This window comes from Rhineura floridana, chromosome 15 (assembly GCF_030035675.1).
Source record: "Rhineura floridana isolate rRhiFlo1 chromosome 15, rRhiFlo1.hap2, whole genome shotgun sequence".
Taxonomy (NCBI): Eukaryota; Metazoa; Chordata; class Lepidosauria; order Squamata; family Rhineuridae; genus Rhineura; species Rhineura floridana.
Window position 1 is genome coordinate 7422256 of NC_084494.1, and position 17427 is coordinate 7439682.

Here is a 17427-nt window from a genome sequence, read left to right on the forward strand (position 1 = left end):
CCCAAGCAAACTGTTGGCATGCACGTCACATCAGGAGGAGAAAACAGCAAAAATCGTAAATGATGTATGAAGTCCATGAAAGATAAAATAAAGATGAAAATAAAGAGATATTTGAACATGCAGTCTTTTTGTTCAGTTTTCATATTTATTGCCAAATCTGCCAAGCCTGTAGAGATGGCTTTTTCTCACAGGTGTCAGGATGATCAACTCCAGAACACAGCAGTGCCACACCATGTAAAAAGCGCCCGGTGTTTCACAACCTTGTCTGAGCTTTAATTGATGTGCAGTTTTCTCCATGACAGCAATGTTGCGTAATGATTGATACCTGTGGTCTCGTGAAAGTTCAGAGGTAGATTTCCAGCTTGCAGTGATAACTAACCTTGCTGCTAAAGCCATGTAGATTATAAGCTCTTTTGATACTATATTTACATGTTCATCTTAAAAAATATTTAACAACAACAGTTTTGGACAAAACAATAAATTCTCCTGAGAGATTAGCAACATTTAGTCATAAACTGCCCTCTAGATATTTTGAACCATATCTCCATGGGGCTAAAGGGAGTTTTGTCTTAAAGCATCTGGAGGGGATCACGTTGGCAAAGACTGTCCTAATGTGATTGGAAAAGGTGTGAAAGACAATGATCTGCCACAAAGACACCTTCATTTTCCCAGAACCCAGATTTGTTCTGTCTCCTTTTTGGTTTGTGTTGTAATTCTTTTTTTTTTCTTCCTGTGGCACAGGGACCACCAGGACCTCAAGGGCCACCAGGAAATGTTGGGGGGAAAGGGGAAAAGGTGAGTATTTGCATCTGGGCTGTATAATTTGCTAGGGGGCAGAAGGAATGGCTTCTAACAGCCTGCAACTTCTTATTCATTTCCTCTGAACTGTCACATGTGAGGAATGCTGCATTTGACAAAATCTGACTGCAATGACATCTACTCCTAGATTAACTTCAGTAGCAAAGTGCTTCACTTCTGTGCTATTCACACAGTGCCATATTGCTGAGGATAAAACCATGGCTTTGCACCCAGTAGCAACTATCCCATGTCCCATTGCATTAATAATGGAGTATGGAAGATACTGCCTTTGCAAAGCATACTTTGTTTCCCACAGTATCTTCACAAGATAATAGTTATTAGGAAACTCCAGCATAGGTTATGTTGGACCATAACCACTGTTTGCTTTGTGATGTTTGGAACTAACTTCTGTCATTAACAATATCAAGTATCCTGAGATATTCTGGGCAGAAAATTAGAGGATTAATTGCTCAAGTTATTGCTTAACTATACCTGGCACTTATTCAGATCTGTCCTGAGCATGTGTGAGATGCCTCCCTGGGCTCCTGCTGGGAGGAAGGGCAGGATATAAATCAAATAATAAATAAATAAGTACTGATTAAGAATCTGCTTGGCAAAACCCTCACAACTGCCCTTGTGAATAATTGCCTCCGACATGTCATGCCAGCGCATGGAAAGGTGGAAACGGCTGTGAAAAAGAAGGGACATGTTTTGCTCACACCTGTACATTGCTAGGATGACTGCAGTTAGGAAGGAGCTACACTTGGGACTTGGATGTGCATACTGGCTTGCCTTGAGCATGCTTGCAGAATGTTGTCAGCTTGGGTGTAACACTGCTCTTTTCCTTATAGGGCTCCCCCGGTGTTAGAGGTGCCATAGGCCCTCCTGGGACTCCAGGTGCCAGCATCACTGGCCCACCAGTAAGTGCCATTGCTTTGTGGCTCTGGAAATCTTATAGCCAACCATCCTTGCACCCTTTGTGACTCACTTGCTCACTTGGTCTTTTCCAGGGCCAAGAAGGCCAGCGGGGCCTCCCAGGAGATCCTGGTTCCAATGGCTTAAAGGTAGGTAAACTGCAGCTCTGTTTACTTTGAAGAAATGTTTATCTGGAAACTAGCATGATCCTGTCTAATCAGCTGGTTGTACCAGGTGTTTAGTTACCTGTGAACCACTCAACTCTGACAATTCCACTGGTCTTGGAAGCCTAGAAACAAAAAGGACTTGATAGGCTTGTCAGACAGCGTCCTGCAACAGCAGTTCCCTAGATGGAAACTACATCTTTGAATAAAGGTTCCTCCCACCCCTTCTTAAACTTTCCCAGAATCCCAGGTGCCAGATCAGCATCTGCTTTAGAGCACAAATGAGCAAAACTCAGAAGAGGCATTCTCCATGCCCGCTTTAATCTGGGAAAGGAGGCTCTTGCAACCGAGAATCCCCTCATGCTGCCTCTGGCCTTCTCAGATGCTCTGAGAACAATGGATAGAGTGATGCCACTGAGTGCACCTGGCCCCTGGCCCGCCTTGGGGGCCCAGGACTTGCCTAACCTTTTAAAGCAGGCTCTGAAATGAAAGTGTTGAAAATCTGAAATGTGAAGCTTCAGATTCAGCTTTGGTATGACTCATGTGTGGATGTTTGGTGTAAACACTTCATTTCTACCCCAAAACAAGGCTGTCTAAAAATGACTAAAGTGATGGAGGGTCAGAGAGGGAACCATATGGCACAGAACATGCTTTCTCATTTGCAGACAAAGATGATTGTTCATGCTGTGGTGGTTTTCAGACACTTGTTTGAAATGTGCGTTGCAAATGCTCAGCATTATTTTAATGACGAGCGATATCTCAAAGGTCAGCATTTAGCCCTGAAAGACAAGTTAGATGTTGGGCATATTCTTTTCGTTAATAACTTCCAATATGGTTAGCAAGAGAGAGGGAGGGGGGTTATTATGTGCTCCCCTTTAGAGGGAAGCCCTTTAATTATTATTATCTAGGAGCCATTGTGCTCAGCCCTGAGATCTGGACCACGCTGTTCTCAGGTAGTCCCAATTGATTTCAGCATGTAACTCAGCCTGTTTTCCAAAGCAGTAATCTTGTGTTCAGGTGGGCCATGCTCTGCTAAGGCACTATAGACTTGGCTTCAGAACTGTGGTTTGCAAAGGGTAGATTGCAGCCTGGCCTAAGGTGGGTTGCAGGCAGCAGCACTATCATCACCTTTTGTATAGAGAGAAGGTGGAAGGAGAGGTAAATTAAGTGAAGATCAAAATTATAAGCGACTAAAACCGTTACAAATAGCCCAGTGATAGAGCCTGTGCTCTGTATGCGAAGGTCCCAGGTCCAAACCCTGACATAGAATCATAGAATAGTAGAGTTGGAAGGGGCCTATAAGGCCATCAAGTCCAACCCCCTGCGCAATGCAGGAATCCAAATCAAAGCATTCCCAACAGATGCATTCCCAACATCTCCAGTTGAAGGGAGTTTAAGCAGCAAGGCTGGGGAAGGCCTCTCTCTGCCTGAGATCCTGGAAAGCTGCTACCAACCAGAGTAGACAAGAACGAGCTCAGTGGATCAAGGGTCTGATTGAGTATAGCAGGGGTGGGGCCCTTACTGAGCCCAGGAGCTGCATTCCCTCATTACCAACCTTTCAAGGACCACATGCCAGCAGTGGGTGAGGCCAAAAATGTGTGCAGGGCCTGAGCTGGCAATGGGTGGGGCCACCCTACACCTTCTCATACACATGTACATGCACTATACAGACATGTACACCACACATACTTACACACACACCTTCACCTCTGCTTAGTTGCTTCCTATTGAGCTGGGCAGTGGTGGGGCAGATTGCTGGGAGGCGAGGTTTACACCTCCTTTCCCAGGTTTTCTCTCCTCCTCCCTAGTCAGCTGAGCAATAGGGTTGGGATCCTCTAGCTGGGCCTGATCCACTCACATTCCATTGAAACGGAATGAAATTCCATTTTGACTTCCTTTTCCTCACATACTTCTGCTTTGTTCCATCTCGATATAGAACCACGAACCAGAAGTTATGCATTCTGAACTTGTGGGGGAAGAGAGGGTTGGAACCCCAGGCCTTCCCTCCCTCGTGTTCCTAGGTTACTGTTGGCTCCACTGGCGGTGCAGGCTGTCCCAAATCGCAGTTCCCCCTGACCATCTCCGCAGCATTGGAAAGGGCAGAGAAAGCTGTAGCCTGGGCTGGGAAGCAGATGCCCCTCCGTGGGCAATCACACTTCCCTCGTTCTCCTTTGGGGAGGCTGCAGAGAGGACCACCAAGGCCATACTGCATGCAGTTTCTCTTATGGCATCTCCCCCACCCCTTTTAGTCTTGTTTTTTTTTTGGGGGGGGAGGAGAGTTGATACTAGAGAAATCAACAGGTAACCTTAGAGCTCCTCCCTAATGTGAGTGAGATGCCCTAGGATTCCCTGTTAATTTCTGTCGCATTAACCCTTTAATGATACTCATTTTTTTAAAAAATAACGGTGTTGGAAAATAAAGCGGAAATCTGATGCCTTCAGGATCAGTCCGCAAAGAGAACAGACCCAAGTACAATCTGGGTGGAATTCTCATCTGTCCCTGCTGAGCAATAAAGAGGGGAAATGGGGAGAAATTTGATTCCATTCACATTTAAAGCTGAATATATAAAATCCACACTTTCTAAAACAATATGAGAAGGTCAGGCAAGTTTATTCAGCCTGTTTGAAAAATCATCATGAGGTGATGAAGGAGACAGTGAAAGCCAGTCACTGAATGCTCAGGCATTACTAGAAGAAAAAGCTGGTGGGGATTCTGTTGAAGTAGAAAAACAGAGATGCACTAGCTGTACCAAGGGTTAGGATATCTTATACCTTATAATTGAATTATTCATTATTAATTAATTTGGCTGTACACCTAGCACATCAGAAGAAATTTGCATATTTTACCTCTTTCAATTTTGTGAGTAAAACCAAATGTGAAATACTTGTCCTTCAAACATCAAGTTAGTATTAGTGGACAGTACTAGTGGACAGAACCTGCATGAAATATAGGATCACCATGAACTTTCTGGACCTCCTTTGTAGGTCCTGTACTAAGTATAGAAACAACATAAAAATTAGCCTGAACTGATATAGAGTACATTTTTCAAAATTATGCAAGGTTATTTTGAACAGTGTTATTTCTAATAAACATACTATCTATTCTATTCTGATAAATGTTTTTCATTTCTTTTTAACCTTTCTCACCCTAAGTTAAGCCTCAGCCTCAGCCACTAAAAACTTTAAACAAAGTAGTAACGTGGTTTGTAGGAAGATTTAGGAAGGGGCAGATGATCATGCATCTTGCTCCGCGTCTAGCGCCAGCTCTCAGCAGCCCTGCACTGGGCAATTGCAGCCAGTGCCACATGAATAAAAATAAATCTTAGGCAGCTGGCAGGCCAGTTCAAAAGGCTTTGCAGGCTGGTTCTGTTCCATGGGCCACTTATTCCACCCCTCCCACAGTGATGCTTGATTCTTGAGCTACAGAGGAAGAGTCTAAAGATTGGCAAGGAATTAGTCCGTTCAGAGAGGAAGAGTGTTATAGGCTTCAGGATGTCAAAAGACGTGAAGACTGGCATGAGAGAAGCAGCCCATAGAGAGCAGCTGGTCAGAGGAGCTTTGCAAATATGCTTGCTTGATACCTCGGTTGGTTCTGAGAAACAAAATAAGACCCTGAAATCATTTTGTGTGTGTGTGTGTGTTGTTGTTGTTGTCAGCAGTGTTTCCTGCCCAAATACCTGACTCCTTTTTCTCTTACCTTTTTTTTTCTCTAGGGTGAAAGGGGAGCCAGAGGTGAGAAGGTGAGTCAGCCTTCTCCTCCATCCCAAATTTTGAGATGCTTAGTGTTGGATGTTGTATCTGGCGCAAGCAGATGCCCAGGATGCAGAACAGTATAGTGACAGGCTAGATGCCAGTTGAAGCAATGAGCCGGACAAGCAATAAGTTTTAAGAGTCACTTTACTGACAATATATCACAAGCTCTCTCTGTACAAACTCCTCGACCCCCACACTCTGCCAGTTTCAGTTTCCAGCTATATACTGATAAGACAGCTGGTTGTCCTGGCAACGTGTCCTTGAGGAGTGCACGTCCACTCCAGCCTTGTGAGCTACTTGGCCTTGTAACTCTGCCATGGAAAAATACTCTTAGGAACTTTTTACTTGCCAACACTTAGTTCCTTTCGGCCCCAGTTTTGGGGGCTTTTCCCACACCATCAGTATACAATAAATACATGCTGTTCTGTCATGGGTTATACACTATTCTTCGCTTTCTGGGGGTGGAGGTCACAGTCTAAGAGAAACATGGTGCACCTTTGAGTAACCTAAGATATGGGAGACCCTAGAATCCCTTGTTTACTGGACAAAGAGGTGTTACTTTGGGGACAAATCCCCTTGACTCTTGATTATGTAACTAAGAGTCCATAACAGACCAAAAGCTTTTTGTTCTCATAGTAGCCAGACAGGTGCCTTTGGTGAGCCCTCAAGCGGGACATAAGCACAATGGCCTTCTCCAGCAGGAAATGGTCCTTCTGCACTTCATTCCTTGGTCCTCAGCAGGCAGCTCCTGGTACTGCAAACGCTCACGTCTTGTCCTCCCCTTTGTCTTCTCAGGGAGATTCTGGGGAATGCACCTGCCAGCCTGGCTCTCGTGACACGACCAACGTTGGTCTACCGGTAAGCGTCGCTTCACGCTGCCCCCTCCCCAAGGCCTTGGGGATTCGCTGCCAGGCTGGATGATGGTTCAAGCCACCCGCGCCCCCCCATTCTCTCCGCTCAACTGCTCAACGCCTTTGCTACTCCGGAGGCTGGAACGCCCATGTCCTGCTTGGCCTTTGCTAAACCCTCCCTCCTTTTGGACCCGCAGGGCGCCCCAGGACTATGGATCGGGACTTCCTGGCAGCCTCAGCCGGGCCCTCAGGTGTGTGCGTGTGTATGTGCATGCTTGCTCCTCTGTGCGTTGGCAACCTTGGCTCCTCTGTCCCCATCGCTCACCCTGTTGTTCTCTTAACTCCTTTTTGCTTTCTCTTTCTTTGCGGCATTAACAGGGGCCACCAGGTGCTCCGGGACCACCAGGACCACCAGGAGCTCCTGGGAGGCAGGTAAGTGGTAGGAGATCCATACTTCCCATCATCTGACAGAGACAAGAACAGGTACGCGTTATCAGTGCCAGCTCCTGTAATATTGTTTGGGGGTGGAGGAGGGGCTGTGGATAAGGCACAACCTTAGTGGGCCTCTTTAACCTGGATGAAACAGGGCTTCTGCACCCACAATTCTGTCTCACTGCCTCTGGCTTTCCTGGCTGCTCAGTGCAAAGTGAGAGTGGCAGCTCTGCTTAGACAGGGGACCCTTTGTCGGTCCCAGCTGTTGTGTGCTGTGCTAAGCCACTGAGTTGTGCGATGGCTGTGGGACCTAGCATGTTGGGTCCTCAGCAGGTCCTGCCCTATTCCTATTGCAGTCCCATGGAAATGACAAGGACTATTAAAAGATTTTGGGAAGAGAAAGAAGTTTCATCAGAATGCTGCTACCATGACCTTTAGGTTGCTCGAGCACTCCTGCCTGGGTTGATCAGGAGCAGACAGCAGGGTTTCTTGCTGACAGCTGGTAGTAGGGATGGAACAAAATTCGATTCAGATTCCATTTAAAGCTGAATGTATAAAATTTGCACTTTCCAAAACAATATGAGAACCGAAACACACCCATCTTTCGAAATTTGCACATATCCAAATATTGCAATACAGTTCTCTAAACAAAGAATGATTACAAAAATTCGTATATTATGGGAAAGTGTGCATAAAAATGAATATATTAGTAAAAGTAACATACAAAAATGCATTGTATTAGGAGAAGTTGCTTGCAAACATTTGTATGTTAGTCAAAGCTACATACAAAAATGTGTTTATTAGGAGAAATTCACACTAAAATGCTAGAGGAAAATCGCAAACTGCTGCAGAAATGTGGAGAACTAAGTTTAAGACTGGAAAAATGAGAGAACCAAAACGGACAGATTCTTCCATTCCTCGCTGGTAGTATATAACCCCATACCTTTTTGTCCTGTGTGTTGCCTTGGCAAGCAGAAGTCCTTACCACCACTTCAATGGAGAACCAATTGACCCAGCATTTCCTCCCACCTCTCTTATCTCCCATACCTCAATGTGGGGCAGTGATCCTCACCCCCAAACAAAACATCATGGCAGGAATTTCCTCTAGCTAAGAATGCAGTTGTTGATTACAGCACAGAGAACTGCGTCAAAGCTCTCCGTGAAACATATACGACTGGTATTTTCCTATTGATGGACCTTTTTTTTCTAAATAGCTTCTAGATTTTTAACATGGCTCCCTGCCCCCCGCTGTCACCCTCCATTCTTGATGGCTGCAGGAGCAAAAGGTGTACTTTCTAGAGATGTGGTGAATCCCATGAAAGCATTATGAGCCCTGAATACTTCCTTGGCTCAGATTTTAATCTGAGCTGTAGAGAACCACCCCTGCTGCTCTGCTCCTGGCTCCCCGGCCTCCACACCTGCCCCCATCCATTGGGCGTCCAAATTCTCTCCTCCCACCTTACTTACTTACTTACTTAGCTCCCAGGCAGCGGCAGGTACTCTTGTGGCAGCAAGCAGGAGGGAGGAAGGGAGATCTTTCCCTCCCTCCTCCTCCCCTCCAATGCCTGGTGTGCTGCTATGTAGCATGCCAGGTGCAAGAGGGGGGAAGGAGGCTTGTGCATCTCTTTTTTTTTTTTATATATATATAATTTTTATTCAAATTTTTCCAAAAAACAAACAAAACAAAGTAAGAAAAAACATAACAATACTACAACAAAAAATAAAAATAAAATGGTTGACTTCCGATTTGTCACAGATCAGCTATAAGTATATAATATACATCAAACCTGTCCCTTAATATGTACATACAGAATCCCTTTTCTCCATAAGCTGTCTTAATTAATCATCAAATCCCAGTATCATCATTTTATTTTGATCTTTCGACAAAAAGTCTAAGAGAGGCTTCCAATCCTTAAGGAATGTATCTGTCGATTTTTCTCTAAGAGAGGCTTGTGCATCTCTTGAGGGAGGGTGTGTGGTGGCTTCCAGCAGTGGAAGCAGAATTCAGAATGGCTCAGAAATAAATGGAGGTTTCCCCCTGTTTCAAGGGAACTTCCTCCACTTACATCCAAGTTAGTGTGATTCAAGCTGGAGTACTCACTCACCTATCGGTAGTGTCTTGCAGTTCCTATCCTCACTAATCTGGACAGTTGCTTTCAGTTGGGCCTGGGGAATTCTAAAACATCCCCCAATGGAATTGTAATAAGGGGTGTACATCATGTCCTTTCTGGAGATTGTTCTCACTTTGGAACATACAAGAAGCCAACAGGGGGACATACTGTTTATCGTAAGTCAGTGGTGGCACATTCATTTTTCCATCAGTAGGGGCTATGTTTTTGCATGTTTAAACAGAGCTTGGGAAGTTCACTTTTTAAAAATGAACTAGTTCTAGTTCAGCATGTCCAAAAAGGAACTAATTCCGGTTCACATTTGTCCCTGTACAAAATGAACTAGTTTGGTTCATATTCACATTCAGCTCATAGTTCTGTTCAAGGTTATCCAAATGATCCTCAGCAATTTGTTTTCAGCATTCAAAATGTTACAAGCTGCTGTGCTGAGGTAAAATATACTTAGGAAGGTTTAAGAAAACATTGAAACACACACACATGATAGAATGTGAATTGTTCAAATTATTTTCCTCAATAATAATCTGTATGCATAATGGCCCAAAGGATCTGAAGAGTAAAAACTAAATGTAAGAGAATAACCTTGAAGATGAACTAGAATTTGTTCAAAGTTCTACTCCAAAACAAATTTAATTCCTACTCCGTGCAAGGGCAGTTATGTGAACTACTTTCCAGTGTATTTCAAAAAAAAATTGAACTAATTCAGTGAACTTTATTAAACTGAACTAGCTTTAAGCTTGGCTAATGTGGTTGAAGGAAATTTGCCAGGCTTCATATCCAATCTTCAACCAGGATGACCTCCAAATCTGGTTAATACAATAATTTTACCATATTTTCTTCTGCGCTTCTTAGTTCCCATAGTTTCCTATCAAAGTCCAAAGGGAAGGCCACTCTGCACTATGGGCCAGCAAGAAGAATTCTGTTTTAGGGGCAAGGCAATTTCCACAGTGGAGTAGTAGATCAACCATGTGGAAAATGGCCCTGGAAAAGATCAAGATAGCAAGCAAGTCACAAAGAGTGCAATGATGGTTGCCTGTAAGATTTCCAGAGCCAGTAGACTGTGCAGTTACCCTGATGGAGAAAGTTTACTGGAGGCTCCCAACCAATTTGAGAGCTCATTCTAGAGCCAACCAGGGCTTGTGGAACAGGCAAAGGAGCTGGAAAGACATGGAAGGGTATGTTGTGATGCTAGCTGAAAGACATGGGAGGTAGGACTCCGAGGTCCCAAGTTCTGGTGCCATTTGAGGTGCCAACATCTCACAGCACAACCCCTTTGAGGTAGCAAATATCTCTTTTAAGAAGGACTCAGAATATTCAAAGTTTCTCCTTGCCTTTAGGGCATCCCAGGACACAATGGCTTGCCGGGACTGCCTGGGCCAGTGGGAGACTTGGTAGGTACAGGACTGCCGTGTCCGCCTTTTCCTGCCCTCGCTCAGGCCTGTGCTTAGTGCTGCTCCCTTTTGCTCAGCTGTTTCCCAAGCTTCCTCTGTCACTCCCAAAGGAAATGTGCAGAAGAGGTCCAAAGCAGAAGCCATGTTTTGTTACAAAAGCAGCTACCAAGAGGCTGCTTGAGGGAACCCATAGGAGTTTACGCTGCTTTTGGCACACAACCCTAGAAACTCATGGCTCCACTTTGCAAAAAAGGAAAGAAAAAATAAGAAGATGGATCAGTTTTATCCACGTGTTTTTAATTTCTCCTTTCCATCTCTCCATTGCAGGCACCACTGCCCCCTATAAGCCTTGAGGTGAGGCAAAAAGGATCACTAGCTGGCTTTTGCTTTCATGCCAAGTACAGAATCTGAGACCCTGGGATTGCATGACTCATAAAAGTTGTCCTCTAAAGAAAAGGGTGGACAGTCATCTTTCAGGGGTGTCTCTTCGCTTGGGTAGAGGGTTGGACTACCACAGTTATTCATTAAGCCATGAGCTTCAAACGATTCTAGAGATTGTGATAACAGAATTTTTAGAGGGTTTAATTATTTACTGTATTTTTATGTGTGTGCTTTTGCTGTGCACCACCTTGGGTTTCTTTTGGAGGAAGGGTGGCAATATAAATAATGGTGGTGGTGGTAGTAATAATAATAATAATAATAATATGAAGGTACATGAGGCCAGCACCCGGCTGAAGCTAAGCAGGGTCAGGTCTGGTCAGTGCCTGGATGGGAGACCGCCTGGGAACCACATGTAAGCCGCCTTGGGTTTCTATCATGGAAGGAAAGACGGGGTATAAATGTAATTAAATAAATAAATAAATAATAATGGGAAATGCCAGAAACATTTGCCACAGGAAATGGTGGCAAACATCAAAACTCCAGTAGAGTTGTACTGAATGTTCAGAGCAACAGGAAAGAGGAAGCATTCTTAGGAAGGGGTGGGTGTGGCTAGGTCTCTGCATGCTCCTTCTTACTAAGATGCTTGTCAGTGAAAAAGCTCCTGCAACAACCCTCAGTACAGAAGTGACCTAGAGCTACCTGATAATATCCTCACCAGAGCTGGCAGGATTCTTTCATCCTTAGTTATTTGTGTATCATTCCCAATACCAGTGTTGACAATCGATACTGGAAAGGCAGCTGGCAGTGCTGGGATGTTCTGCTTCTTATCATCTCTTTTTCCACTCCCTTGCCAGGATTGTAGAAACTGTGCTCAGATGGAACCATCCCTTAGCGCAATCAAAGGAGAAAAAGGTGACCAGGGTATGCCTGGAGCCCCTGGCATAGACAACTGCGCACGGGTGAGTAGTCCATCAGCCTCTGATCAGCTTCAGCTTCCTGTAGCTAGGACTGAAGAACACTGTAAATCAGACTGTGAAACCAGCGACCTTGCAGTAGCATGAGTCACTAATGGACACACACACACGGCTCATTCAGCTAAGCTGACTCATTTCTGCATCTTGGTGAGTTATGGCAAATGCTAAAAACTCCACACGCATGAACATTTAACAGCAGATCTTTAAAAAAAAATTATTGGACTGTAAAACAATTATGAAGGAATGAAACTCATAGATATCCAAAACAAATATTTCGTATACAAATGCGTAAGACAGTTCGACCAGAAGCAGTGATTTGGATGGCTTTCAGAGAGGATTAGACAAATTCATGAAGGAGAAGGCTATCAATGGCTACTAGCCACAATGGCTATGTTCTACCTACACCGTCGGAGGCAGTATCAGTAGTGTAGTGACAAGTTCAGAAGCGCAGGGTCCCTTCATGATAGTCATGCCACGCCCCCTCATTTTGCCACTTCCCATCATTTACTTGCTTGCTGTCCAATCATCATCTTCACACTTCTCAGTCCTTCCCACATTCTCCCAAAACAACAGATGTCCATGGGAGCCAATCAGCATGCAAGAGGAGTGTCTTAGCTACTGAGAAGAGTCTTCTCAGTGGCTGGCTCACCTCCTTTCACTCTAATTGGCTCCGATTGGCAGGAAAGGACAAGGAACCATGAAAGAAGATTCTTCTCAGTGGCTAACATACTCTCCTTTCATGCCGGTTGTCTCATAGGACGCTGGAGACATAGAGACCCTGCTGGGGCCCTGCTCCCAAAAAAGTAAGGGGTCTAAGACCCCCCCAAGACCCTGGACCACTACACCCTGGGGCAGAATGCCTCTGAATGCCAGTTGCTGGAATCTGCAGGAGGGGAGAGTGCTCTTGCACCCAGGTCCCACTTGCAGGCTTCCCATGGGCATCTGGTTGGCCACTGTGAGAACAGGATGCGGGACTAGATGGGCCACTGGCCTGATCCAAAAGACTGTTCTTGTGTTCCTAACCATGCAGAAGCTATCATTATACTTTATTTTTTGTTTATTTGTTTAATTGCATTACATTATATAACATTACATTACATTAATTTAGTAATTAATACTGATCACTGCCCACACATTATTTTCCCATTATCTAATCATTAGAGTTTCCTTCTTTTTTTCTGTATACCAGCAATTCTTAATATTTTGGAAGGTCAGTGACATGTGTTAGAAAAGTCAGGTTTTTACTGCAAGAGCTCAAATATCAGAAAGTGACTTTTTTCCCTCAGTGTAATGAAATGCTTTCCTCGTTCCCGTGATTAACCAGTAAATGTTGTCAAAGAGTGTGGCTGTGCCTCCCAATAAATCTGCAGATGCAATGAATTTCTAATGCTTTCCTGCTAAACCTCAACAACTGTCAAGAACTATCATTGGCCAATGAACCCGTGTATAGTCCTTTGCAGAGGTTCACTTTTACATGCAGTGGGGGATTGTGACTGTGTGGTCAGGCCTGCCGCCCCCCACCATCTGTGCTTTGGACCTACTGTTTGCATGAGGGATACGCAGATAGCGCTCACTGCATCAGTTCTGGGTGTTCAGGCCTACACATGTTGGGTGTTACCTGTGAGTGCTCCTGTGGAAATGTTATGCCCAACACAAGGATATTGGGCATGACCAAGAGTGGGGCAGGCACACATGTTTTGCCTTACTTGCCAGCCTTACCAGCAGCCCCAAGCATCTACCCAAGTCTGACCCACAAGTGGCATAAGCAGCTGTGTTGTGTGATCTGATAAGTACAGTTGGTTTCTCTTGGATTACCACAGAGGATGCTGTGGAACTCATGCCACTCATGGGCCAAGAGTATGCCTTAGCATCCACTGAAGTATTGCAAGGGGTTCTGGGGTACATTCATCAGTTCACCCACTCCTTCACTGGCATCTCCTGAAAACACTGCTGCTCAAGGAACTACGTGGATTGTTTCTGAAGCTGGACCAGCGCTGCATTTATCAAGCAGTTCTGGTAAATCATGCCACAAACTCTGGGCAAGGAATTAAATTTTCTGCATCTCTTCTACTTTCAGTGCATTGCCCAGTTCCACAGAGATCACGGGACTCAGGTGAGTAAAATGCTTGGCCGTGTATCCATGGAGAAGATGATAGGATAATAAATGCCAACAATAAATAAATGAATAGTGCTTTGCTTCCATCTGATGGTATGCAAAAAGAATCATCATAAGCTCATATTCACAAGGTGATCAGCAGCAGCTAGGTGAAGAAGGGGGGCAATCTCTGTGTGTCTTCAAAAATTACCTCCCTAGCAGCTCAGATACATGCCCATAACTATACACCAGTTTGCACTGATGGGATCTTTGTGCTCTGTACTTGTACTTGATCCAAGCAGCTTCATGTTTCAGCTCAAGTTCTTGTGGCTTCAAGGATCAGCAAAGGCTTTGCAGAATCTTAGGGGATTCTAAAGGTACATGTATTTTCAAACAGTCCTTGATCTCCAGAGTTAGCTTGGGTATATCATCATGGCAAGCTAAAGTCTGACGAACCAGGTTTGGCTGGGGAAGACAAGTCCATAAAGTGAGTTATTGTGCTCCTTTACTTTAAATAGTGGTCATTTCATGGGTGAACTACAATGGTCTGGTTTGCATGTCATGCCAAGCCAAACCATGGCTTAGCACAAATGCACAAGCACACAGGTTCCCAGTGAGGAGATTGTGGCCATTTTGCTCCTCCCTGGTTGTTTTCCTCCTGCACCGCACTGAAGTAAGTCATGGCTGGGGTCATCATGTCATCCCAGACAAGCTATGAGCAATAAGCCAAGAACAAACCTCTGAAGTTTTGCTTTTTAGTTTAGAGAAAAGGCAAATACGAGGCAGCATGAAAAAAGCATATAAAATTATGCACGGCATGGAGAAAATGGATAGAGAAAAGTTTTTCTCCGTCTCCCATAACACTAGAACTCGTGGACATCCAATGAAGCTGAACATTGGAAGATTCAGGACGGACAAAAGAAAGTCTTCACAATGAAGTGCGTAGTTAAACTATGGAACTCGCTATCACAAGAGGCAGTGATAGCTGCCAACTTAGATTGCTTTAAGAGAGGATTAGACAAATTGCTGGAGAATAAGGCTGTCAAGGGCTGGCTGCTAGCCATGGCGTCTATGTTCCTGCCTCCACTGTCAGTGGCAGTATGCGTTTGAATTCCAGTTGCTGGAAACCGCGGGAGGGCAAAGTGCTTCCCATTGGGGCATCTAGTTGGCCACTGTGAGAAACAGGATTCTGGACAAGATGGGCCATTGGCCTGATCCAGTAACCTCTTATGAAGAGAGCTAAACCACAAGCCCAGGTTGTGATGACACACTAAGCGAAACCTTGGCTTAGTTCAGCAGGTGCAGCAGCAAAACAATGGGTGGTGGGAGGGAAGCAAAGCAGACGCGGTCTCCTCCCTGGGAGCACTAAGCCGTGGTTTGGCTTAACATGATGTGCAAATCGGGCAAATCAGGCCATGGAAGGATGTTCATCCAGTTAAAAGGAAGAATCAACGACAGCGTTATATCTGAATAGTGTGCACATAGTTCAGTAAAATGTATATAACCACACACAAAAAAATCTAAACAAGCACACCAAACTTGACAGAACAGCAAAAGATCCATGATTGTGTCTCCTGGTGGTGGAGGGGAGGTGTTAAATGACAAATGCAACTTAGAACAGAGGGGTTGGACCAGGTTCCCAGTGGCAGGATGGTGCATGGGGCAAATAGCAACTGGGGGCTGGTTTTAAGTGTCCATGGGGAAAAGAAGTGACCACTTTCCCCTTGTTCTGTGATTCTGTTCAGAACCAAGGACCCTAGCAACTGCATTTGCCATTTTAAAAAACAGTGGAGGTGCAATAAGGGATTTCCCACTTCTTAACCTTTAGAATGAATTTAAATATCGAAATACTGCATATATAGCCAACAGTGCATGTAAATATACCATTTGACACAGGTGCTACAAATTCAGTGATTTAATCTACTATGAGACTATGGGTTCTGGAAAATATATGGTCCCCAGACTAATTCAGGTTTACTGATCTATTCTGATGTGAGTTCTGGCATACAAGTTGAGTCTTGTTCCAATGGGAACTTAATCCAAAAACCTGGGTTGACTCCTCCTTGAGGCTGCAACCATATACACACTTACTTTGGAGTGAGTCCCATTGCACTCAGTGGAACTTTGTACAGTACAATCTTATGCACTTCTACTCAGAAGTAGGTCATGGGATCTTATCTCTATGATCACCAATTTTACTGCATGGTCATCAACACTCAGTTTACTGAGATTTTTCTCTACTAGTTTTATCTAACTTGAAAGAGGTTCAGATTTATGTTCATAGGTAGTGGGGTTGTGTGAAAATTCAGGAGTATTGGACTGAAGCAGCTAACATAAATAGGAAGGTCATTCTCATGATCTATGTTTTAAATTATGTTTCACTTTGGCTATTTTAAAAAATCTGGAACAGGAAAAAACACATCAGGAAATGGTTGACAACTGAATCACAATTGCAAGAACTGAAAACAACATAAGGTCTTGTGGCACCTTAAGGACAAACACATTTATTATGGCGCAAGCTTTCATAGCCCACAGTCCCTCCAATCTATGAAATGTAATTGTGAATTGGCAAACATATACATGGCAGGGGAGGGCACGTTGAGGAGTGAGTTCAGAAGGAAAGGAAATGTAAAAATAACAAACCATGATGACTGGTTACAGTGACAAGTTAGCAAGGGAGTAGCATTCACTAGTAGGTCACTAGGGGTGGGGGAAGAAATTTCCCTCAGTTTGCATTTAAAGCCAGATCTATCATAGGCACACTTCCTGAAATAATATGAGAATAATATGAGAACCAAACCACAGCCATCATTTGAAATTCACACTTACTCAAATTTTGGGATGCAATTCTTCTCCAGCCAAACAATGTTTACAAAAATTCACATATTTGGAAAAGTGTGCACAGAAAGGAATATATGACTAAAAATAACATACAGTAATGCATTATATTAGGAGAAACTGCTTGCAAAAAGGTGTACATTAGTCAAAACTGCAAACAAAGATGAGTTTATTAGAAGAAATTAGCACTAAAATGCTGAAGAATTTTCATGAGGATTTTTTAAAAAAACAATGGAAATTGCTGGAGAAATGTGGAGAACTGAATTTAAATGGAAATGGACTGCCTTCAAGTCGATCCTGACTTATGGCAACCCTGTGAATAGGGTTTTCATGGTAAGTGGTATTCAGAAGTCGTTTACCATTGCCTTCCTCTGAGGCTGAGAGGCAGTGACTGGCCCAGGGTCACCCAGTGAGATTCGTGGCTGTGTGGGGATTCGAACCCTGGTCTCCCAGGTTGTAGTGCAACACTCAAGATTGGAAAAATGAAAAACCAAGAGAAACAAAATTGACAGATCTTTCCATTCCCACTGGTCACTGTAACTATTTTGCTTTCAGGTAGTTATCACTGTTAGCTTTTTTTGCAGATCATTTCACTCTGAACTCACCCCTCTGTGGTTCTACTCACTCATCCACCATGTGAATACGTGCATGCTTGCCAATTCAGGATTACACTCTATGAATCTGATGTGGTCTTGAAAAACATGTGCCA

The 17427-nt window shown here is 44.1% G+C and overlaps 1 protein-coding gene across 8 annotated transcripts in view; it reads left to right on the forward strand.

Moving 5' to 3' along the window:
- Nucleotides 1–17427, forward strand: part of COL16A1 (collagen type XVI alpha 1 chain) — a 222831-nt gene that overhangs the window by 148800 nt on the left and 56604 nt on the right. For 5 of the 8 annotated variants that reach the window (XM_061597039.1, XM_061597036.1, XM_061597040.1 and 2 more), the window contains 11 exons: nt 742–795; nt 1650–1718; nt 1809–1862; nt 5591–5617; nt 6426–6488; nt 6679–6732; nt 6860–6913; nt 10377–10430; nt 10758–10784; nt 11666–11770; nt 13863–13898. In XM_061597039.1, the coding sequence (XP_061453023.1) occupies nt 742–795; nt 1650–1718; nt 1809–1862; nt 5591–5617; nt 6426–6488; nt 6679–6732; nt 6860–6913; nt 10377–10430; nt 10758–10784; nt 11666–11770; nt 13863–13898 (597 nt within the window). The remainder of the gene's footprint in view (nt 1–741; nt 796–1649; nt 1719–1808; nt 1863–5590; nt 5618–6425; nt 6489–6678; nt 6733–6859; nt 6914–10376; nt 10431–10757; nt 10785–11665; nt 11771–13862; nt 13899–17427) is intronic. The other 3 variants (XM_061597041.1, XM_061597042.1, XM_061597043.1) reach the window with 3 other exon arrangements.